Source organism: Xyrauchen texanus, chromosome 10 (genome assembly GCF_025860055.1).
Source record: "Xyrauchen texanus isolate HMW12.3.18 chromosome 10, RBS_HiC_50CHRs, whole genome shotgun sequence".
Lineage (NCBI taxonomy): Eukaryota > Metazoa > Chordata > Actinopteri > Cypriniformes > Catostomidae > Xyrauchen > Xyrauchen texanus.
The window spans coordinates 37,771,030-37,794,841 of record NC_068285.1 but is presented as its reverse complement, the minus strand read 5'-3'; the positions used below and the strand labels follow the sequence as shown (position 1 = coordinate 37,794,841).

The 23,812-nt window shown below is 37.5% G+C and overlaps 2 protein-coding genes across 3 annotated transcripts; one reads left to right on the top strand and one right to left on the bottom strand.

Annotated features, from left to right (window-relative positions):
• The first annotated feature begins 4,793 nt into the window (after nt 1–4,793).
• pdia8 (protein disulfide isomerase family A, member 8) lies at nt 4,794–16,697 on the top strand. Its single transcript, XM_052136458.1, has 13 exons — nt 4,794–5,054; nt 5,440–5,518; nt 7,277–7,394; nt 7,487–7,594; nt 8,073–8,202; nt 8,357–8,470; nt 12,454–12,579; nt 13,827–14,009; nt 14,719–14,827; nt 14,943–15,071; nt 15,172–15,251; nt 15,335–15,392; nt 15,592–16,697. The coding sequence occupies exons 1-13, from the start codon at nt 4,894–4,896 to the stop codon at nt 15,679–15,681; spliced, it is 1,485 nt and encodes a 494-aa protein (XP_051992418.1). The 5' UTR covers nt 4,794–4,893; the 3' UTR covers nt 15,682–16,697.
• Nucleotides 16,698–17,146: 449 nt separating this feature from the next.
• On the bottom strand, nt 17,147–23,742 carry LOC127650563 (casein kinase II subunit beta-like). Of its 2 annotated transcripts, XM_052136063.1 has the most exons (7): nt 23,675–23,742; nt 22,909–22,989; nt 22,232–22,334; nt 21,112–21,227; nt 20,907–20,982; nt 19,113–19,302; nt 17,150–18,409 (listed from the first exon to the last, which is right to left on the bottom strand). In XM_052136063.1, the coding sequence occupies exons 2-7, from the start codon at nt 22,978–22,980 to the stop codon at nt 18,319–18,321; spliced, it is 648 nt and encodes a 215-aa protein (XP_051992023.1). In that variant the 5' UTR covers nt 22,981–22,989; nt 23,675–23,742; the 3' UTR covers nt 17,150–18,318. The 2 variants fall into 2 exon arrangements, with proteins under 2 accessions (XP_051992022.1, XP_051992023.1); XM_052136062.1 differs by lacking the exon at nt 23,675–23,742 and having other exon boundaries at nt 17,147–18,409.
• Between the last annotated feature and the right edge of the window lie 70 nt (nt 23,743–23,812).

The window sequence follows — 23,812 nt, the reverse complement described above, 5'->3', positions numbered from 1 at the left end:
CTGGAAGGTTAATGGAAAATCAGGGAATTTAATTGAAAAAATGTAGGAAACCCCATTCATTTCACAACAGTTTTTCTGCAATTCTAATTTGTGTAATGCGCATTTGCCACCTCTGTGCGGCATTAAACAGTCTGTGAAAATGCACCCTTTCAAATATACAAGAGAATGTCAGCTTGACAATTACTTTGTCTTAGGGGAAATAAACATAATGGAGTAATGCAAAATTCGGTTTCATGGCCAGTATAAATATTTGTGGGCAGTAACTTCACTTGCAAATTGGCATGTGTTGCAAAAAGTTAACCCCTACATTATGTTTTAATGCATGCATTTTTGAATTGCTATTCAAGCATCATCTAAAAGAATTGATAGGATCCTATTTTTAATGTATTGCTTTAGCTGGCAGAGAAGCAGGGATTTGAATGAAGCAGACGCTTTCTACGCCAGGTGGAGCTTATTTTGGAGAGGGATCAGACCTTTTTTCAAAGGTTGTGCATATTCTGCAAGAGGCTCCATCACAGGATTTTGCTGGCTCTAGAGAGGTACTTAAAAAGGGACCCTGATTATCTGTCCTTTGTTATCTGTTAAGTGCAGGTCTTGTCTTTTATTGAGTTTGCCTTTTTCTCAGATGAAAGCTCAAATATCATTACTGTTCCGTGATCACACCAACTTCCTGGAGGAATTCTGGTTGTTTTTTAAGCAGCTTTGCCCTCAAGTACAGTTGATCTCTGAGGAGAATAAGGATGATGCAGATCATTTATCCATTGTGGAAACAATTCAGGGCTTGGAGGGGAGCAAGCCATGTCATCCAATCAGAACTCTCTCACCAGAGAGGAAGTAGAGCCCCCCAAACCTGCTGTTAAACATAGGAGAATGAGAGACAAGCATGCCCAGGTATAATATGAAGAGACCATTAAAACTCTTTTAAAGCATATGGCCTTCTAGTTCTGTTTGATTGTACTCTGAAATGATTTTGGAAATACCATATGGATTTGTATCAGCAGATTATTTCCAAATACACACAATGTATTTTAGAATCAGTTTTCAGTTTGATTTCACATGATCTAATCCTCTCTCAGATGGCAGAATTCCAAAAGCACATTGCATTTAAACAGTGCATTTTTGTGTCCACATGCACAGTTTTTTACTAGTTTATATTATTTTTTGTAACTTTTTTTTTTTTTACACTAAATGCTTTTTTCATCAATCTGCAATGTTTAATTATTTTACTAGGTAAACGTGCTTTGTCTTTGACCATTGACCCTCGTCTCTCTGTTTTTTTCAGCATTTCGTGCAGGAGCAATGCTGTTTTAAGACACTTTCGAGTTAAAAGAACTTAAAACATTTAAAAACACGCCTGGATACATTCTGTTCTTGTTCGGTCTAAACGGCCCCTAAGGCAGTATTCTATATGGAACCTGTAGAGTATCCAGGTCAGGTTTGGGGAATGTACAATTAATTTCAATGATCGTAATCAATGATTAATCATACGGTTTGATCCAGATAACAATACATACAAAAACGCCCCAAAAAGGGCTTATATAGTCCAAGAGTGTGCTTCAAATATATATAGATAATTAAACACAATGAATTATAATTAATTAGAAATATACATCATATGCAGACAGGCTATATTAATTTTAATAACACCTTAATGGAATTGACCCATAGGCTACCGCAACCAGTCAGTTCGTCCGCCGAACCACTTTACTCGATACTTCTGATCAATTCTCCAGAAGGGTTATTCTTAGTTATAAGCTTATTCATCAAAAGCACGTTAACTTACTTTGATAATATCAGCTCGTAGCTTAAAATCGCACATTAAAGAGGCTTTGTTCTATGACCTACACACACAGACAATCAAGCGTATAATAGATTTTAATACAAGGCACTATGATATATCACTACACTTGACAAACAAACATGTAACATAGAATAACATAAAATAAGCAAACTAAAAGCAATAAGGAAAATAGATGGATTATTATAAGGATAGCCAACTTATTACAACAATTAACCCTTTAAGAGCCAGCAAATGGAATTACACACTTTAACGCGTTTGGATTTCAGATGAAATAATACTTGCACAATGGACCTTAGTGTGGCTGAGCAAGACTGCGTGTATGTCGTGTCCTCGTGGCGTTCTTGAGACGGAGGATTTCGGTTCGGTGTTTCCAGAGCGTGGAGTTGAAACTCACTTGAAGAGAGAGTTGAAGGGTTGTTCCGAGAAGTTGCAATGTTCAGCAGAAGAGAAGAGAGAGGGGTGCCGGGGAAGTCCAAGGGAGGTCCAGAAGTGAAGCGGGGAAGTAAGAGAAGTTGAAGGGTTTGAAGAGATGTAAGGTGTAGTGGGGGCAGCAAAAGAGAAAGAGTCAATGCTGGATCTGACTTTTAAAGTAGGGAGGTCACACCTCCTTTGGGAGAAGTGACCCAATGAGACCCCTCCGTTTTGGGCGCGAGTTTGCTCCCTTTGTCCCGTCAAGGCTCATTTGCATATTTTATGACCGTAAGAGATTTTGGGTTGAATGACTCAAAAGATGGTAAAAACCTAGCCGAATACAATTCTATGGTGATCTTATATTTATATTCAGCTAGGACAAGTTGTAAGGTTTAATTTGATACCAAGAAAAGTGTATTTAGTACACTTAAAAGTGGATATACACTCTTAGGCTATTAAATATAAGGCCTCAGAGTTTAAACTACACAACAAAACAAATTTCAACTGGTTTTGATCTATCATCAGAAATACACAACATACAGGGATTACACATATTTCCTTAAAACTAGACATTTCTAGGTTTGAACTGAAAGGCACACACATTTTTACGTTCAAAGTCTCACATGGCTTTTCTCACATGGTAAAACACGAGGATTTGGGGGTGTCACATGGAAGGGAGGTTTGTCAATAGTTCATTGTACTTCACAGACTAGTTGGCGCTATTTCAGTGATTAGAGGAGCTTTAACAGTGGGTTCTTTGTATTTGGAATCGCTGAGTCCATGATTATCCATTCATACGCTACAAACCTCAATAGTGACTGATTTGGAATGCATAAAAATACATATCACATAAATATTGGCTGAAGTAGTATATTTTTATTTATATTGAATTATATTATCTATGTTTTTTGGTAATTATAATCAACACTTCTAGATTCATGCGCCATCATAATTTTTTCACAAAGGTTATTATTTGACTAAAATTAGGTGTCTTAGGAGGCAGCAGAATTAAATTACTTATATTTTGGTATAGCCTTTGTGTCATGAGTGGCATTGATGTCTTAAAATGCTGCCTGCTTAGACAGCTCACTAGGTTTTGAAACATAGCTTTGGTCTGACATTGCATAGCCCTTTTTTTCATATACTGGAGTGGTGGTGGCGTAGTGGCTAAAGCACAGGGCTGTTAATCAGAAGGTTGCTGGTTTGATCCCCACGGCCACCACCATTGTGTCCTTGAGCAAGGCACTTAACCCCAGGTTGCTCCAGGGGGGATTGTCCCTGTAATAAGTGCACTGTAAGTCGCTTTGGATAAAAGCATCTGCCAAATGCATAAATGTAAATATACTATATAGAGAGAGATATTTCGTTTGTATTTATAATTTTTTTCTTTGTTATTATATCTAGATTTATTTATATCTAAAATGAATAAAGTTGTTATTTATCACACATTTAGAGGTATATATTTATATTTATTTTTAATGCAAGATATTTATTTTTAATTGTGAAGAAAAGGGAGGCAGACTGTGTAACACTGACCACCTGTCAACAGAGAGGAGTCAAGCCGGCCACATTTCATGCTATTGCTACCCAGCTTGGCAACAAAACAGCCAACGAGGATTGAGCACTGTCGATTAACATGCACAGGCTCTAAATTTACAGTTAGAAATCTTGAGCATGATCGTAAGCAGTGAGTAATAACCTTGGGTTAGATGATCAATTAATTCTTCGAAATTTAAATGTACTAACAGTGCAGTACATTGCATTTACATCAGCATTTTAAATTGCAATGGGAAAACATCCATTTAAAAAAATAAAACTTATTATTATTTGTTCCAAAAACCCAGCAAGTAACCTTACACAAGACAATCGGACATGGAGGACCAGTGCAGTACAATAAAAGATTAACCTTACCGAAAATATAATTCTCAGTCGGTCCTGCCTCCTAAATGGAAAGATAGACACCACTGTAAATGTATTTTTTCCTGAAGCTTGAACAATGGAAATACCATGTAGTATTATGAAATCCATGATCCCTGATTTATTTGAAGATATATGAATATTGAATTGATCGGTTTCAGACTTTCTTAACAACTCAAATGTTAAGGACTCTTAATTTGAAGCATTTAACATAAGTGGACTTTATAATTTTGACATTACTGGTATATTTTTCATGTAGTTTTATGTAAACAAATATATAAGGGATATATCATTTGTATTTAAAGGAATGTCACAAATACATTATTTTAATGTTTACTGTTATAAATACGCTGAATTATCTTCCTTTTTTCTTTTTTATGAATGTGTGTGTGTGTGTGTGTGTGTGTGTGTGTGTGTGTGTGTGTGTGTGTGTGTGTGTGTGTGTGTGAGTGAGTGAGTGCGTGCGTGCGTGCGTGCGTGCGTGTGTGTGTGTGTGTTCTGACTGTAGTAGTGCGATACGTGAATCTCCCGAGAAAAACATACGCCGGGATGTGCTTTGATTGACAAGGAAATACACCAATGACCGCTTTACAGCTCATCATATGTGAAAATACTAACCAATCATCGAGTTCTTTGGTGAAATATTCTGTTGTCGCACCCGCCCCTCACACGGGCGCTCATATCTGTGGAAACCGCCCGGTGTGGAGCGAAGGGGAGCAGTTTTTGTTCAATGTTTCTACATTTAGGACTCCTTTCATGTATTGATGGATAATTCGATGTTGCGCGTGCTTTTATATGTGCTCGTATTTTGCGTGTTGGGCACGACAGCGCGTGGACGAAAAGATGTGCTCGAGCTCAAAGACGCCGACTTCGATTACCTCGCGCCCGAGCACGAGACCCTGCTCGTGAAGTTTTATGCACCATGGTGAGATAATAATGATGCATTTACATATATATATTGGTGCCATTAAGAACATTTCGTTGAAAATGATGACGTGCAGGAGAATGTATGCGAACGTTTTCAGCTTAGTACAACGTTGCTGGGTTTTGTGGCGTGAGCTGTCCATGGTACCTAAATCTAGCAGAGAGTTGCAACGCAAACCCGTGCAAACTCGATTTTGCAATATTTGTGAAAAAATGTGCTTCTTTTTAATAAAGCATAAATTGTTGCACTCATTGCAACGAGCTCTGGCAAAAGTCACATCATAATTTCTTCATTGCTTTATCACAAGTGGATTATTTAGCATCATTGCTTTCCTATTATTACAGCAGTTTGTTTGTTTATATATTTGTTTGTTTTGTCACTCCAGGTGTGGCCATTGTAAGAAACTTGCCCCAGAGTTTGAAAGTGCTGCTACTCGACTGAAGGGAACAGTAACTCTAGCCAAGGTGAATGTTTTAAATGTACATTTGTCCTAGATCTTTTGTTGATGGAAGCTCAAGGAGCTTCGTGTGTAATACTGTGTTGCTTTTAGGAATATCTGGGGTTCTAAACATGCTCTATTAACTGCATATGTGGCATTCATGCAATAAAATAATTATGACTTAATATTTAGCATACAATAATTTTGACTCATCCCTCCATTTGTAAAAACCACATTTACATTAACCCTTAACACAGTTGTTCTCAACCTGTTTGACTCCATGGCCCCCCTCTGTCCAAGATGATGTCTGAAGGCCCCCCTCGCCTTCAGCGAGACACTGGACATGTCTGATTAAAATAATTAATCATGAATCAATTCAACTGTCAACTATAAAAAAAGTATTTTTTTTAGCATTTTAATTAAGTTGAATTATTTGAATTTTTCTTATTTTAAATAAACTTTAAGTCAACTTGAGGCCCCCTTGGAAGTGTGCTGCGGCCCCCACCTGGTTGAGAACCACTGCCTTAATGCATGACCCGGGACTTCATTCCACCTCCTTTATCTCATCCATTTTTGTAGTTATGCCCACACCTCTTTAGTATTCCTAAATGTTTCTCTTGTGAATCATCTAACAATTTAAAAAAAATGGTTTAATTACCAAAAATGTATGGGGTCTTTAGTGACCAGAGATATGTAATAGTGTCGCAATATATATTACCACTTCTATAAATACATATTTAATGATTATTTCATATCTGTTCACAGGATATATCATTCTTTATTACACATGAAAAGATAAAGACAAATGAGTGCCATATTCATATTAATTAATTAATTATACAATTAATTATTAGGTCTATATTATTTTCTGTGACTGTTGAATTATCAGTATCCCATATGCATTTACACATTCATCTTATACATGCTATTTGTTACTCAAGGTGGTGCTGTTGTTTCAATTGATTTACATTTCACATTACTATTTCAAGAAGAAGCAACATGGAGATAAACTATACTGTAGTAAGTGTAATACATGAATCGTATGATATGACTATTGTCATTTGGGTGTACTACTGAAATTATGTACATTGTATGTCTATTTAGACTTATGTGGATCTTATGTGTAGCTCAATATGTGTTTAGGCCTATCAGTTTCAGTGTTTCCAGATCTCACAAGAGAAACAAGGCACCTGTTGTCAAGTCAAGTGGTTTTTATTGTTGTTTCAACCATATACAGTTAGTACAGTACACAGTAAAATGAGACAACTTTCCTCCAGGACCATGAAAAACACTCGAAAAACACTTAAATTAAGGACTTTTTTTTATTATTGTTTTTCAAACTAACGTTATTCTTCAGAATAAAAAAGATAGGAGCCTAATGTTTTTGGGTCAACAGGAAGTGGTGTAATTTGGAAAACATACTGCGATAAACCCTCTGGTCTTTAGTTTCATGAACAATTATTGGAAAAATATGAACAGGTTACCAGCATTTAAAAATAATGTTTTCAGTCCAGGAACAATTAAAAGCAATTTTGTTCCCATTTTTGGTTATTTGTTTTATGCAAAAAAAATGTTTGTGTTTGTTCCTTGGACCATTTTCAGCCTCTGGTTTTAACAACAAGTTGAAGTAATTTTCTGTTGTAATTCACAGCATTTCAAAGATCATTCACCCAGAAGATTTCTAGGGACAGACAAGGATATATTGTTCAACAAATATTGTTCAGCATTGCTAGTGAAATGCATATTGTTCTGATGGTTTAAGGATGCCTGACATTCTTTGCAGGTTGACTGTACCGCTAATACTGAGATCTGTAAGCGCTATGGGGTCACTGGATACCCAACACTCAAAATATTTCGTAACGGACAGGAATCATCATTGTATGATGGGCCTCGCTCTGCAGGTATGAATTTAGTAAATACCTGTATAAAACTAAATAAAAATACATTTCTCAACTGTTTTGGATATAATCTTAAAATGTTACTGTGTCTACAGATGGAATTGTGGACTATATGAAGAAGCAGGCAGGGCCTGACTCTGTGCACCTTAATAGTGATTATGATTTGGAAAACTTTATTAATCACTTTGATGCCAGTGTAGTTGGTAAGTGTTTGTTTGTTGGCTTTACTATGATTAATTTATTAGCTTATTATGATTAATGTAATTGAGAGAAAGCATCTAATACACTGTAACTCTGACTTGAGGACTGCATACACCAATCAGCCACAACATTAAAACCACCTACCTAATATTGTGGAGGTCTATTGATTTCTGTAACTGCTGATCTCCTGGGATTGAACTGACAAAGTCTACGGTAACTCAGATAACCACTTTGTACAATTGTGGTGAGAAGAATATCATGCGGGTTGGTGCTGTTTTGGTGGCACGAGGGGGACCTACACAATATTAGGCAGGTGGTTTTAATGTTGTGGTGGTTTATTCTCCAATTGCATATGCAAAAATACAGATGATACATGTATGTTTCATATAGTCTCTGCAGAGAAATCCAATTTAGATGTAGATGAGCACATTTATTTAATGTGTTTTGTACTTTGGTTTAATTTCTCTGTTCTTCCCTCAGGGTTCTTCTCAGGCAGAGACAGCTCTCAACTGGCAGAGTTTCTTAAAGGAGCCAGTTTAATGAGGGACACTTTCCGATTTGCTCACACCACAGACCTTCAGCTGGGACACAAATATGACGTCAAATATGAGTAAGCAAGGGGGAATGACAGATGTAGCCGGTTGCCATTGGGAATGTTCAACGCTGAGAAGATAATTGAATGGAAATTTAGGGAAAGGTGTCGCACCATTAGAAAAAATACACCCTGTGAGTACAATATTGAAATCGAAATGCTTTCTCTGCAGATCTGTGCTTCTATTCAGACCCCCCAGACTGAGCAGCAAGTTTGAGGAGAGTGTTGTGCACCAAAGAGGACCAATGTCCATCACAGGCCTGCGTCGCTTCATCAGAGACAACATGTGAGCAGATTTATGCATTGTTTCTTTACACAGACACACTGCCAACACCAAACGCAACCAATGATGCACTAAGTCGTGCCACAGCAGCTTGAGGCATGTCTACACTTGAAGCGTCAAAGTTAATGTTCTAAAATGACACTTTTGGTCAGCTGTGATCTCAATGGGTAGATGGGTGAATAATATGTATCTTAATTTATTTTGAAAGGAAATCCATTGGTACTAAAAATATACTAATTATGTAATTAATTCAGGCTGTCAATTATTTTTATCTAATGAATTACATTATATGTCGATTAATTAATCTATGAAACTGCATTCATAATGGGGTTCAGCTGGACTAGACACACCCAGGTCTGATTACTGCCAACCCTGTTCAATCAAATCAACACCTGAATATAACTTTTTCATCAGAATGAAGTTGGCTAAAAGTTCTCACACATTGTCACACTATCCCAAGGTCCAAAGAAATTCCAGAAATGTTGAAAAAGTTGATTGAAATACATCAGTCTGAGAAGGGTTACAAAGCTATTTCATAGGCTCTGAGACTCCAAAGAATCACAGTGAGAGTCATTATCTCCAAATGGAGAAAACTTTGCACAATTGTGAACCTTCCCAGAAGTGGCCGACCTTCCAAAACTCCTCCAAGAGCACAGTGACGACTCATCCAGGAAGTCACAAAAAGCCTCTCCCGCATCAAAAATGGTCACTGTTTATGACTTAACTATTGAAAGTTACTGGCCAAAAATACCATCCATGGAAGAGTGGCGAGGCAAAAACCACTGCTAACCTAGAAGAACAAGGCTCGTCTGAATTTTGCCAAAACACACCTTGATGATCCTCAAACCTTTTGGGAGAATGTTCTGTGAACCGATGAGTCGAAAGTGGAACTGGAATGTGGAAGACAGGGGTCCCATTACATCTGGCAAAAATCAAACACAGAATTCCACAAAAAGAACTTCAAACCTACGGTCAAGCATGGTGATGGTTGTGTGCTGGTGTGGGGATGCTTTGCTGCTTCAGGGTCAGGGCGACTTGCAATACTTGAGGGAAACATTAATTCTGCTCTCTACCAGAAAATCTGGACAATGATCCAAAGCATATGAGTATGTCCACCTCTGAATGGATCAAAAGAAGCTAAATTAAAGTTTTGTAGTGGCCTAGTCAAAGTCCTGACTTGAACCCGATTGAGATGTTGTGGCAGGACCTTAAACTGTATTTTGTGTTTACTCAGATTGCCTTTGTTTATTGTTATACCTTACAATTTAGGATGAAAAGTATACAAAAACAGAAGAAATCAGGGTGGGGGCAAATACTTTTTCACAGCAATGAATATATAAATATTTGCTGAGAAAGCCACTCAAATAACATTGATTGAATATATATAATGATCAAATTAAATTATAAATAGTTATATTTAAATAACTATAAAGATATATATTATAAAAATAATCATTCAGATAATTCAAATGTAGTACATTATTGGGGAAGATGAGTAAAGCATTAATGAAACAAAAAGTGGCTTTAGAAGGCAATTTATTTATTTTCATATTATTGAGCATAAGCCTAACATTGGGCTTCAGCACACAGCAATCAATTTAGCATTTAAATTAGTTAATCAAGATATATTTATTATAAGGGCTATTCTGAGTGTGCGTCAGTGTACACATGCATCAGACAAACGTTTTTAGAGTGCTTTGGATGTGTTGTGCAAAACACAGCTTTTTTAGGCCACTGTGTCAATTTAAACGTACTGTAGTTTGCTTTCACAATGTCAGTTTAGTCTGAATCAGAGCACGGTTTATATGATAAGTTGGCAATGTTAAAGCTGTTTTGCGGACCGGGAGCTGACCACAGTTCCTATTGGCTTCTTTTATCTCTATTATTCGGTCCAAGTCATCCATTTCAAAAACGTTTTTAAATAAAATTTTAGTTTTGTAATTAAATAAATTAATATGGTAGCTCAATTATATTTTTGTCTACAAAACTCATTTCAAACATTTAAGCATACACCTTCAGATCAAAATGTTTTTAATATCATGAGAAACATGTGACCCCAAACTTTTGAACGGCAATGTAGTCTCCTTCCCCTGGACACGTACAACTGCAGAATTAAGCATGCGAAGCACAGAGACGCAAGTGTCGTTCACTGGTGTGCATAATGACAAAACATTAATAACAAACACACAAATATAGTGACCCGTGTTGTGCTTTCCATCATGTACACGTTTGTGATGACGCAAATTGATGATGGAAAAGCACCAGGGTTCGACAGATTCATACATGAGTCTGAAACCAGACCAATGCTGCAGGGGCGCCAGGAACAATCACACTCTGATTCGGACAGCAGAAAACATGCCCAGTGTGAAAACCACAAACATGTATTGAGGTACCTGCATTCGGAATTGAGATCCATCTAGCTGTGCCTTGCTGAAGCTAGTACATGTTCTCATCTTGTGCCGTCGCTGGTGTCAAGCAAGCCAGAGGGGGTTTTTGCACTTGAGTCGATTGCTTGGAGCAAACTTCATATTTTGTCCGAACCACATTTGGATTACGTCATCAGCGTGAGGACAAGTGGCAGCTGTTTACCACTGTAACTAGGCAACAACTCAATCATCAACTTTGCTGTGTTATTAAAGTATTCATCTCTTTCGACTGACCAACAAAACTTTACATGCACAAACAATTATGTTGTCTGCCATGGATGCATTGCAAGAGATGTAAAGAATGTGAGCTGCTCTGTGAATGTGATTTATTTGGACACAAGCTGGTATGAGAAATGCATTATACCATAATTATTGCAATCGGGAGCCTTCAAAGACACAAATTAAACATCATCAATAGCGGTTCACTTCCGTGATTTGTTACTATAGACTTGATTCACGCTAGCGCTATCTTTGAATTTTGATGGGAATGACAAGGAGGCTGTGAGGGATTTACTGTCTTTAATGGGCTGTACTGCAGTTTAAAGTGTTTTTTTGGATTGTTCTGTAGATAAAACATTAATAAAATATCTGTCCAAGAACTAACAGTATATGAAGAACTCCAGACAACATGAGTTGTGGAGAATCAGATGTGATCAAGGAGTTTTATACACCATTATACCTTTCGTGCCATTGAAGAGACTGTAAGTCTATCCCTCACAGCCTCGTTGTCATTCCTATTAAAAATCAAAGATGGCGCTAGCATAAATATAGTATGTTGCGTTCATATTAGCAGCGAACCGCACTGGAGTTCACATGAACCGTACCCCAGACAACCTTTTCAAGTGGACTTGGGTGTGGTTTGCAGGTGCGCAACTGATTTTGGAAAACAGCGTTCATACCACCCAAACAAACCAAACTTTGGAAAAGACACCAAAAGTGCTAGTGTGAATGCACCCAGAGTGTTGTTCATTCTCTGTAGCTGTGTGTTGCCTATACAGATGGAGTTTCACTTACTGCTCCCTGCTGAAAATGGGTGGTACTTCAAGCCTGAATTTCTGTAATGGTAGGAATATATACTTAATTGCACCGAATTAATACGTTAAACCAACAGTCCTAATATTAATATAATGTTATTATTTCAACAACTGCATGTGGTTAAAAACAAAAGGTGATTTAAATAAGTAGACTAGAGACCAGAAACATCACTATCTGGCTTTGATGTAATGGTCAGAAATGATTTAAATATATAACACATAAAATTAATAGCAAAATGATATATCATCACACAAACCGTATGATATATGGTAAGTAGAATTTATGTTTTAATTTGAGAATTAGACAGATGAGATAATAAATGATCTGGAGTAGCTTGAGCGCATCAGAAATAGGACATGTCATCCATCCATGTTTAGTATGACACAATGGACGCATACAGTATAATTGACTCTAATAGCAGTGATTTGCTTTAAATGCAATGTGCCGCTTGCAGCCGGTGTAGACAGTGTGTTGGCTTTTAAACATTTTGAGAATGGATTGATGATGATTGTTTCTGCTCTGTAGTTTTGGACTCTGTCCCCACCTGACCAAGGAAAATAAGGATACATTGAGGAAAAAGGATTTGTTGACTGCATACTATGACTTGGATTACCTTCTCAACCCCAAAGGCTCCAACTATTGGAGAAACAGGTAAGCATGTCAGACACCATGTTTGAGTCAGAAATTGCGAACTGTCAGAGTATGTACTGCATTTAATGAAGGACGCACTCCTCAGTTGTAAAACGATATGTTCTTTAGGTATATAGGTGAGAGTAGTATGAATAGATTCCCGGATATAATTCATCCAGGAACGTGGGTATTGTCCTGTGACCCGAATATTTCTGTAACTGCTGATCTCCTGGGATTTTCACGCACAACAGTCTCTAAAGTGTAAAGAGAATGGTGCCAAAAACAAAAAAATCCAGTGAGTGGCAGTTCTGTGGATGGAAATGCCTTGTTGAAGAGAGAGAGGTCAACAGAGAATGGCCAGACTGGTTTGAGCTGACAGAAAGGCTACAGTAACTCAGATAACCACTCTGTACATTTATAGTGATCAAAATATCAACTCTGGGTTATGGGTTCCACTTCTGTCAGCCAAGAAAATAAAACTGAGGCTGCAGTGGGCCTACCATTTATGTACCTCAGCAGAAATCCAGATTGATCAGATCAGGCTGGTTTTTCCAGTCTTCAACTGTCCAGTTTTGATGAGCTTGTGCTCAGCCTTCGTTTTCTGTTCTTGGCTGACAGAAGTGAAACCCAACTTGGTCTTCTGCTGTTGTAAACAAGCAACAGACCACAAGGAACAACTTTCTTGGTATATTTAGCACTTACTGTGGAAATGAGCTGTCCGACCTGCGTTTCTTTGTCATGTTTTTTTCACCTGGTGGACAATAGAACAGGCAAATAAATACCATAGACTTACATTGAAAGAAAGAAAGAGACAAACTGAAAAAGAGAAAGCGACAGTAAAAGATGGAAAGATAAAAAACACAAAGATGGAAATAAAGAAAAAGAGAGCGAGAGAGATAGAGAGAGAAACAGAGACCGAAAACGTCAGAAAGAGAAAGAAAGAAAGAAAGAAAGAAAGAGAAAAGAAATGAATGAAGAGACTTGGGCTGTGGACTCTTCTGACTTTGAGCCAGTAAGTAACCATCCAGAATACCCTAGCAACTGCATAGCAACACACTAAAACTAAAACACCTTCACAACTGCACTGCACTCTGACAAAACACTCACATCTCGGGCAAATACCAGTCACAATTTCTTCAGAAAAAGTCAAAATCTAGTTGATGGTTAGTAAAAAAATAAATAAAAAGAGTTTGGTCTTGTGGTTGTAGGTCATTGGCACTTTTGATTTATTGTCCCTCTCCATCTCTCTCTGTTTTGATTACATGTAGAGTGTTGAAGATTGCATCTCAGTACAGTTCTCGGGGTCTGCTGTTCTCTGTGGCTAACCGTAATGACTTCATGGATGAGCTTGAAGATGAGTTTGGTCTGGGCGCATCAGACGGGACCGAGCTGCCGTTTGTCACCATCAGGACACGAACAGGACACAAATACACCATGAGAGAGGAATTCACGTAAGCGCAAACCAATAGATAGGACTGATAAATCTGTCCCATCTTAATAAACATAGCTGGACTTGCATCTGAGGCACAGTTACAATGTAAAACTATCTGACTTTTCAATCAAAATACCAGAATGCTTATATTCAAACACAATAGTTTTCAGTTACTAACGCTATTGTAGAAATGTTCTATTCACAGTCAGTCATGATTAATTTAATCCATAAGTGAAAGTGTCTAGTAACGGGGCAGTTTCTGAAATTAAGCGAGAAGTATTCAGCTGATCATGTGATCCTAACATGGCTGCCCCCATAAGGGGACCCTCTCCATGTAGATTTAAACAGCTTTTATAAGGTTACTGAGACAACTGGAGTCTTCATCTCATGTGAGCGGTCATTATTTTATGCATGTTTTAAAATTACATGTTAATTTATTTAGGAGTAAAAATTTTAATGATGGAAATAAGTGTGCATCTTTAAAAACAAAAACAAAAATGAAAAGAAACATTCTTTTAAACATTCTCTAATTTGTATATTAATAATAATTGCTATAACATTATTAAAAATGATTAAGAAATATTTGTTTAGTATTACCCCAGGATAATCATCATTGCTTCAAACATTCTGACATCACATTTAAAGCACTTTGATTTGCTATAAGGGAATTTTAGATCAGTGTTCTTTATTTTTATCTGGTTGTAACTGTAAATATGACCCTTCCTCAGACGAGATGGGAAGTCTTTAGAGAGTTTTCTGGAAGACTATTTTGCTGAGCGACTGAAACGTTACATTAAATCTGAGCCTGTGCCTGCCAAAAACAATGCACCAGTCAAGGTTAGTGAAATGTTTATTAAAAAGCAACAGGCCCATTAATTTGCATAGATTAGTTTCACTTTGTCTTCTTTTACTGTCACTACAAGCATTAAAATGGGTTGATGTTTTTGCGCAGGTGGTTGTGGCAGACACGTTTGAAGAGATAGTGAATGACCCAGAGAAAGACGTGCTTATCGAGTTTTATGCACCGTGGTGCGGCCACTGTAAAAAACTGGAGCCCAAGTATACAGAGCTGGGAGAACAGGTAACATTTGAGTGATGTGCTAATCAGTTCATTTCTGATCTGTTTCGTCAATTTTATCACCGCTTGTTTTTCTCATTTTCTGGTCTCGTTTGACCCTTAGCTATATGGTGATCCCAATATTGTAATTGCAAAGATGGACGCAACTGCCAACGATGTCCCACAGGGCTATGACGTACAAGGGCATGTATCTTAATCTTACAACAGTTTTAACTTTTTTAACATTTGTATTAGTGTGCTGGTTTTAATGATTTATTATTTTGCAGATTTCCTACAATATATTTAGCCTCCGCTGGGCGAAAGGATGAGCCAAAAAGATATGAGGTAGTGTTTGATGTAAACCATCACCATAATGTTTCTCCTATCGCTACGTTTGGGGGTATAACTTGTGTAATGCTCATATTCATAAGTTGAACAGCAGTAAGTTAATAATAATGTAATGCAGCTGCTTGTTTTCATAATTAATTTTACTGTAGATGTCATGTTCATTCATCTGTTTGTCATTATAAACCCTTTTTTTCAGGGAGCTCGTGAAGTGAAGGATTTTATCAACTTCCTGAAGCGCGAGGTATCTAAGCCTCTAGTCCTGAATGGAGTCAAAGAAGAACTGTGAATATTTTAGTTGAAATATTGGTGTATTTATGTTGCAGATTCTTTGCAACTCCGAGTGCAACTTTCAGTTCAACCATACAAACACAATTTGCAATGTCAGAGAAGTGGGGGGGTTATTTGTTATATATTTGTTGCATGAGCTTCTTAACTGTGCTTATAATCATTTACCTCTTGGGAACTACTGGTCAGCCTGTATTGATCACTGTTGTTCATCATAGATCAATATTCATACCTCACAGTAAATTTGAATCTTTTTGTAGATTGGATAACTGGCTTATCAAATTATACATGTTTTTGATTGCCATTTCTTGCTCCTGATTTGCTACTGAACTGATCATATAGAATGCCATCTTTTAACCCATCTCTTGCAAGCCAGTGTGTTTCTGTCTTATTTTCTCTGAAGACTGTTTTATTTAATGAAAATTACACATTACTTTTACTATTTCATTGATGATAGATTGGCTGAAAACTTGTTGGCTATTTAAAGTTCATGGTGTTTATTTTTTGACTATATATGTGAAGTCTGGGTGCAAGAGTTTCTACAGTAAATTACGTCTAGTCATTTTAGTATTTTTTTCTACATTATATGCCTTAAGATTTCGTATGTAGGGAATCTGTTTGATATTTAAACAAGCTCTCTGTTCTGCTGACTTGAATACTCATTTCTGAGCAGGAAATACTGAAGATTCAGATCTTGTTTATTAAAAGACAATGACTGGCTTTTTCTTTATTTCATAGCTCAGACACATATGGAATCTCTTTAAAGATTGAAGCAAGATGTTAATATTATGCTTAATTACTTGGTTTAAATATGTGAATGAAGCACACACGCCAATCTGCCACAACATTAAAACCACATAATATTGTGTAGGTCCCCCTCGTACAGCCATAACAGCACCAACCTGCTTCTCAGAACAGCATTCAGAGATTATATTCTTCTCACCACAAATGTACAGAGTGGTTATCTGAGTTACCGTAGACTTTGTCAGTTCAAACTAGTCTGGCCATTCTCTGTTGACATCTCTCATCAACAAGCCATTTCTATCCATAGAACTACCAGTCTCTGGATGTTTTTGGCACCATTCTGAGTAAATTCTAGAGACTGTGTGAAAATCCCAGGAGATCAGCAGTTACAGAAATTCTCAAACTAGCCCCTCTGGTACAAACAATCATGCCACGTTCCAAATCACTGAGATTTTTTCCCAATTCTGTTGGTTGATGTGAACATTAACTGAAGCTCCTGACTCGTATCTGCATGATTTTTTGCACAGCTGCCACACAATTGGCTGATTAGATAATAGCATGGATGATTGTTGGTGCCAAGATTTTCATGCACAACAGTCTCTAGAATTTACTCAGAATGGTGCCAAAAACATCCAGAGACTGGTAGTTCTATGGATAGAAATGGCTTGTTGATGAGAGAGATCAACAGCGAATGGCCAGACTGGTTGAAACTGACACAGTCTACGGTATTAGTTTTAATGTTGTGGCTGATCAGTGTATATATAAAAAAAAGATACAGTGCAAGATTATATAATTCAAGTTTTTATGAATAACAGCCTCATCCTTTTCCAGCAATTGATATCGTAGCAGAAGTCAGATTCATAGAAAGATGATATACTCAAACTTGGTTACACTTCTAATTTATGCACCAACTCACAGTCATAGGAACGATATATTTTGACATTCTTGAACTTCCAAAATCATCTTTATCTAAGCTATTCAGTACAGCAAATAATAATGTGTTATCAATAAAAGTTTTAAAATGCTTCAAGAACATTCTCATTTACCCAAATACCTTACATATATGGAGGACTCTCACACAAGATATAGGAAAAGACATTTATTTTGAATTCTGAACCCTGGTTCCTCTACAGCTGTAAAGGAAAAGATTTTAAGGACCAAACAAAAAATAAAATAAAATCACACACACACACAAACAACACCCAATGCATTCAAATTGATTTTTATAGTCTACTCGTATGCCTGTATTACACAAGAAATGCTTTACACAAGGGAAGAATAACCTGGGCCCATTCCAAACATAAAAAAGTCCCAACCATGGTTCTGTGGTCAAATTTGTAAAATCATAAGTCATCTTGACACTGGAGGTTGGCGTTGTTCTGAAGTGGAGTATTAGATAATACAAAACACTTCATATCTGATAATGAGTTTCCTGATTGTACTCGTCTCCATTTCTGGTCATTTCTACAAAGACATGCACTGAAAACTTACAAATCTGTCTATTAATTAGAGCTTAAAACAAATTTAACTTGCCACAGCGGTTTCAAAGAAAGCCAATGATCAGGCCTAATCGAGGAGACTGAATAATGAAACAAATTTGAAACATCTGTGGCAACGTATGGTAACATTATGCAACCCAACATAAACAACCAGAGATTCATGTATCTTAATTATAACTTTCTATGTGCAGGTTAAGAACTGAAATAGTTTTACATTGAACACCCTATTTTCTGTACAGTGTTTCAGAGGTAAGGTTTTTGTTTCTCCCCAAAGTCTGTTTTATAGTCTCACTCTCCCCATATTTAGATATTTGTCTTGGTTGAATCTAGAACAAAAATGTAGGAGAAGAGTGGGCCATGTACACAGACACACAACCCCCCACCCCTTCAGGTTATTAGCGGATCGCTTTCACTGGACTCTTGAAGCTGGAGGCTGCCTGCAGCTGTAGCTGGTAAGCCATTGGGTGAATCTTGAAACCATAGAGCCTGGAAGAGGAGAATGGTGGTTTTGAGAAATGCATAATTCAAAATGATATTAATATTTTTTTCCTTGCCCTTGTGTTGTTCCAAGCCTGTATGACTTTTGATCATCCGGGAACAATTGTTTTTACTTTTAGGTGAACCACCCCTTTAATAGTCTTCATCAGTGTTTCTCAATCCTGTCCTGGAGTACCACTAACACTACACATTTTGGATAGTTCCCTTATTTGACACACACAGTTCAGATCAAGGAGCATTCTACTAATGAGCTAATCAGTAGAATAAGGTGTGCTGGATAAAGTAGACAACCAAAATGTGTAGTGTTAGTGGTACTACAGGAAAGGATTGAGAAAGACTGGTCTACATGATTGAACTGATTCACTTAGATGGTTTTCTTGCTGCGGTCCAATTCATGAGTTTGATTGTTCCCAGCGCCAAACATCACAAACATGCACATGCTTCCTGAACAAGTGCAGACCCAAATACAGGTTTCTTACTCACTCATGCATACCCCACCTCAGTTCCATTGCAACCGCGCTCCTACAGGTAGTCTCGGGTAGGGTACCATGGTTTGCAAAACAGCTTTTATATGAACACATTTCTCATGCGAACCGTGCTGTTTTGGACTAAACTGCCAGTGTGAAAGCTCCCATGGAGAAAGCTGTAAATCAATTTATATAGAGTTTAGTCATATAAAGAAGAGAATAACCTGGGCACAAATTGGTTGGCAGGCCTCTTTGGCCGGTACTCAGGATGCACCATGAAGAGCATGTGGGGGAAGCCAGTACCAAAATAGGCTCCATCAGAGTGATGGTGCCTGGATGACTTTGGTGTGTACACATCCATACACTTGGGGCAGTAGAGCTTCACCATGGCTTCTCCAGGTATGTCAGAGAGCCCTGGAGAGGGAAACACAGACAAATACCTCATGCCACACAATGGATGCTTATTTTTTTTGTTCAGATCTATTAGGTTTCACAAATCTAGTTTCAAAATGAAATTAACAGTCCTTTAATAAACATGTTTTCAACTCCGGAGTTAACGTCAAAAAATGTCCAAGTGATGTAATAGTTACATACAGTTAAAAAATTAAAAAGTATGCAACATGTTCTGTTGTCATGTGATTAAACCAAAACCGAGGACCCATTCAGCCCCTCATGACTGAAGTTTTCAAATAAATATCAGATATTTTCACATTTTTATGAAAAGGTACATTTTGTTCAGGGTAACCCTAAAAAATGTCATATCCGTGACTCAAAAACTCATGATAATTGTAACACTTTTGAAATGTGTTTTCAAAACACTTTTCAATTCAATAACATTTTTATTCAATCAATGTATTCAAGTATTAAATGTGCAAGGAAATAATTGTAATAATTTGTTATTTAACAGTATTTTTTACCTGATCATTTTAGCACTTAACATCTTTAAAGTCATTATTATTCTAATTATTTTTTTTTTTTTATAGAAAATGTTATTAATATTCGTCAAAAAAGTATGAAACTAGAAACTACATTTTCAAAAGATTTCTAATTTTTGTTATCTTGGACAACCCTATTTGCCAATGACCCTAAAGCCAGCGCCACACTAGCAGACTCCAAACAACTCGATTTTGGTCAAGGGTGTTACACATGTGGACAGTTTTACTGAGTTATGACACGCTTGATGATTTAGAATGCTGAAGATGTGACAAACATACCAACTTTCCGCAACTCACTCTTTCTGATTCCCTGTCACATAGATCTCACTGGAATAACAGGAGTACCATGGAAGCATAACATTTTTAAAAGAATGATTTAGGAAGCAATTCATGGAGTAAATTTGCCCTATGAGTGTGTGATTGTGTATATACGCCCTCAAGGATTGTCATTGTTCTATGGCAAGCCTTAAGGGCATAAATACCCATGTCCATATGCAGCTTTCAATCAGTAAAGATATAACGTCCAATAAAAACAGATTGTTGTGCCTCCACTTTCTGATTTGATTACTGATTTTAGTGTAGTAGCAAAAAGCATGAAAACCGCTTTGTGACAGAATCACTGATTACAATCAGGGTATGTGATGATATGCAGTTAGTTGCGATAAAAACATTCAGATCAGCTTGAGTTCTTGTCAGTTCTTCAGTGAAGAAGCAGCTCATTGTTTACTTGATGAGAACACAAGATACTGCCTCGGCACAGCACAATTTTTTTGATGTGTTTTTTCGGTTTTTGAAGCCATTAACTCAGCAGGGAGTCCTGACGGTCAGGCGATTAACAACTTCCTGCTGAGAGATGCTAATGCGCGCTCTGTCTCTCACCTACTGGCTGGCGATTATGTTAATGAAGCTCAAACCTGAAAATAACTGGAGAAATCAGCTAGTGTGGCACTGGCTTCACCACATATATGACCACTAGGAATAGTTGGAACAGCTAAGTAGTGCACAAAAAAGCATCACTTCACTAAGAACCAAGAGCAGAGGAAGAGACTATTATAATTACACAAAAGCACACCAGACACCCACCAATTGGCAGCATTGGCTGATTCTCACAGTAAACACGTGGGCAATAGCCAAAGTCACCCTGCTGATACTTCTCCAGCTGAAAGAAAAAACAAAAAAACAAGCAACATCTTAGCACTAGGGATGTTTTTTGACTTCATGCTTGTTTTCTAATGAATAAAATCTGAAAGCTTGTCAATCAAATGATATTGGGATTGCAAAGACATACCATCTGGGCAATACCACGGTTAGTGAGGATATACCGCGCATGTATCAGTCCATAGAGCATCTCAGCAGCTTGCTCAATCAGGTCACTCTGATTGGGGTTGTCCTCCATCTCCTCATCTGCCACAGCCAGAGGAGACAATCAGGCATACACAACAAACTTCCCCATCACAATGCACAATGTCTTTTCTAGAGATCAACTGCTATTACTTTTTAAATGGCCGATACAATACTGATTAATTTTGTTTAAGTGTCCAATACCAATATCCATAACCAATTTTCAAATGTTTCGTTTTTGCCTTTAGGCACAATAGCAACTTTAGAATTTATCACTAAACCGTAAAGGTGAAATGCTTTACAAAATACTGGTAATATTGAGCACAAAGTAATACTGTGTCTAGAAAATCTATACACATCATTGTTCAGCATTATGTTGACCATATGCAAGCCTAATAAGCCAAAATAATATTTAAATAATCTCATCTAAAATTACATTTAACTCTTTCCCCGCCAAACACGGAATTTTCCGGGCTTTATGAAACTTCCCGCCAAACCGAATTTTCGGGTTTATGAACTTCCCGCCAAACACGGAATTTTCCGGGTATCCGTGTTTTAGGTGGTATACAGTAAGGAAGACCCGAGCGCATATTTTGAAAGAGTACGCAACTCTTTGATCAAAGAAACAGACTGCGATCATCTCAAACGTGAAGTGGAACACCATACTAATACTAAAGCACTTGTTTGATAAAAATGCCTTTTTATCAGCTTTTTGTCCGAAATGTTGTTTTTGACAAAACCTACCTCTGTTCAAGTGGCAATAAAAAAAGAACAAATGAAGATAAAATAAAATCGTTTTTTTTTGCCTAAAAGCAGAGGCTCAGATCTTTATTTTGATATATAGCATCTTCATAAATTCATGGAAGAAAATATTCTGCGGGCCATTAAAGTTTAGCGAAAATCGTCAAAAACCCTGGCGGTGGCTGGCAACTTTTTTTAAAAACGCTGGCGGGGAAAGAGTTAGTGTGCGCCTTGATGCTTTTTAGTACAAAACAGATAAGCACTTTCATAAATCGACTTTTTAGTGACGTTACATTGTGAGAGGCTAGACATCTAGACAAACTGACCAGGTTCAAGATCCAGGATCATGTCCAGGGCTTGTCTGTAATGGGGAACTTGCTCATTGAGCCCTGTAAGATTAAACTTGTCCTGAATGTAGTCCTCATCTACCTGTAAGGAGCCAAAAACAAGATCAGGGAAGAAAAAAAAAGTTTTGCAGAAATTAATATTATAAATGTATTGAACATTGTGATTGTAATTTCTGCCAATTTAATTATCAACAAAGCAATCTAGCTGGCTAGCACAGATATGTTTGGTAGAGTCACATGGGGTAACCTCTTCATGGTCACTATAATGTGTGGTTCTCGCTCTTGGTGGGGCATGTGGGGAGTTGAGTGTGGATGCTGCAGAGAATAGCGTGAAGCCTCCACACCTGCTAGGTCTCCGCGAGTAACGTGCTCAAAGGGCCATATGATAAAATGTGTGGATTGACAGTCTCAGATGCAGAGGCAACTGAGATTCGTACTCTGCCACCCGGATTAAGGCGAGTCACTATGCCACTACAAGAACTTGAATGCATTGGGAATTCCAAATTGGGGAGGAAAATAATAATAATACATTGCCAAAAATTGCATTTTGCAGAGGGGCAAGTAAAAATTTTGATTTAATCCTTTAAAAAAAAATTCTTAACGTTAAGTCCTGTATAGATAGTTGTTATAAGGGACAGTCAGAGACGAATAAATACCTCACAAAAGAACTCGTTTCCCCGTAGACCACAAAACCAAGAAATCCACGATACCTCCTCTGAGCTACTCATGTTGGGAAACTGCGAAGATGAGAAGAGAACATCAGTATACAACCAAACCAACACATTTGATACACGGGTAGAAAAGTAAAAAATAAGGCCATTTCTGTTTTTGGTATGAAACCACGCCCATCATAAAGTGTGCTGCTACTCTTGAGTATAACAGCCGAAATAACACGACTTCACACTGCCACACACAACCATTAGTACTCCATGACTGATAACTTTACAAGTGACATGGAATGCTTAAGTATTTTGACTAAATCAAAAGCCTTTAAGTAATTCAATATTTTAAAGATGTATAAAGCAGCTGCTCTGACAGTTCACCGGACTGGCCTGACGCACGCTAAGCCTGCTAGTTATCCTCTCAGTCCTTACCGCTGAATAACACGATCAATGAGACGCATGTGGGCTCAAATTGAAAACATACATTTCCTAAATCATGTTACCGTTAAAATGATACATTTTTCAAGAAATCTGCCCATTCTGTTGTTTGTGCACTGGGCTAACACAAGGGGAGTTCAGCATGCCGATGCTAGCTAAGGCTTTACACTAGGCCGCAACAAATTAACCGACTGCTTCGAATACATGTCGACAGGATACAGTTTAAACTTAACATTAATTGTGTGACACAAAGAAGCATATCTATTGAAACCACCATATATTTTCAGTTCATTCATACGACAAAAGCGTTTTTTCGAGTTACCTGTAGGACCTCCCGGGGTCGATGATCTCAGCCGCAGCAACACAACTGAACGCTGATTGGCGTGTTCCGCTCTAGAGCACGTGATCATCAGGTAGGTCACTTCCGCTTTCACGGCAAGTGGTGTTGGGAATTGTAGTT

Excerpts from the sequence above, each read along its gene's own strand:
- pdia8 (XM_052136458.1), top strand. The coding sequence starts at position 4,894 with ATGGATAATTCGATGTTGCGCGTGCTTTTATATGTGCTCGTATTTTGC. Across the intron at positions 8,471-12,453 it reads CGCTTCATCAGAGACAACAT|TTTTGGACTCTGTCCCCACC; the intron begins GTGAGCAGATTT and ends TCTGCTCTGTAG. Across the intron at positions 14,828-14,942 it reads AAAACAATGCACCAGTCAAG|GTGGTTGTGGCAGACACGTT; the intron begins GTTAGTGAAATG and ends GTTTTTGCGCAG.
- LOC127650563 (XM_052136063.1), bottom strand. The coding sequence starts at position 22,980 with ATGAGTAGCTCAGAGGAGGTATCGTGGATTTCTTGGTTTTGTGGTCTA. Across the intron at positions 22,335-22,908 it reads GAAACGAGTTCTTTTGTGAG|GTAGATGAGGACTACATTCA; the intron begins GTATTTATTCGT and ends GGCTCCTTACAG. Across the intron at positions 20,983-21,111 it reads ACCGTGGTATTGCCCAGATG|CTGGAGAAGTATCAGCAGGG; the intron begins GTATGTCTTTGC and ends TTTTTCTTTCAG.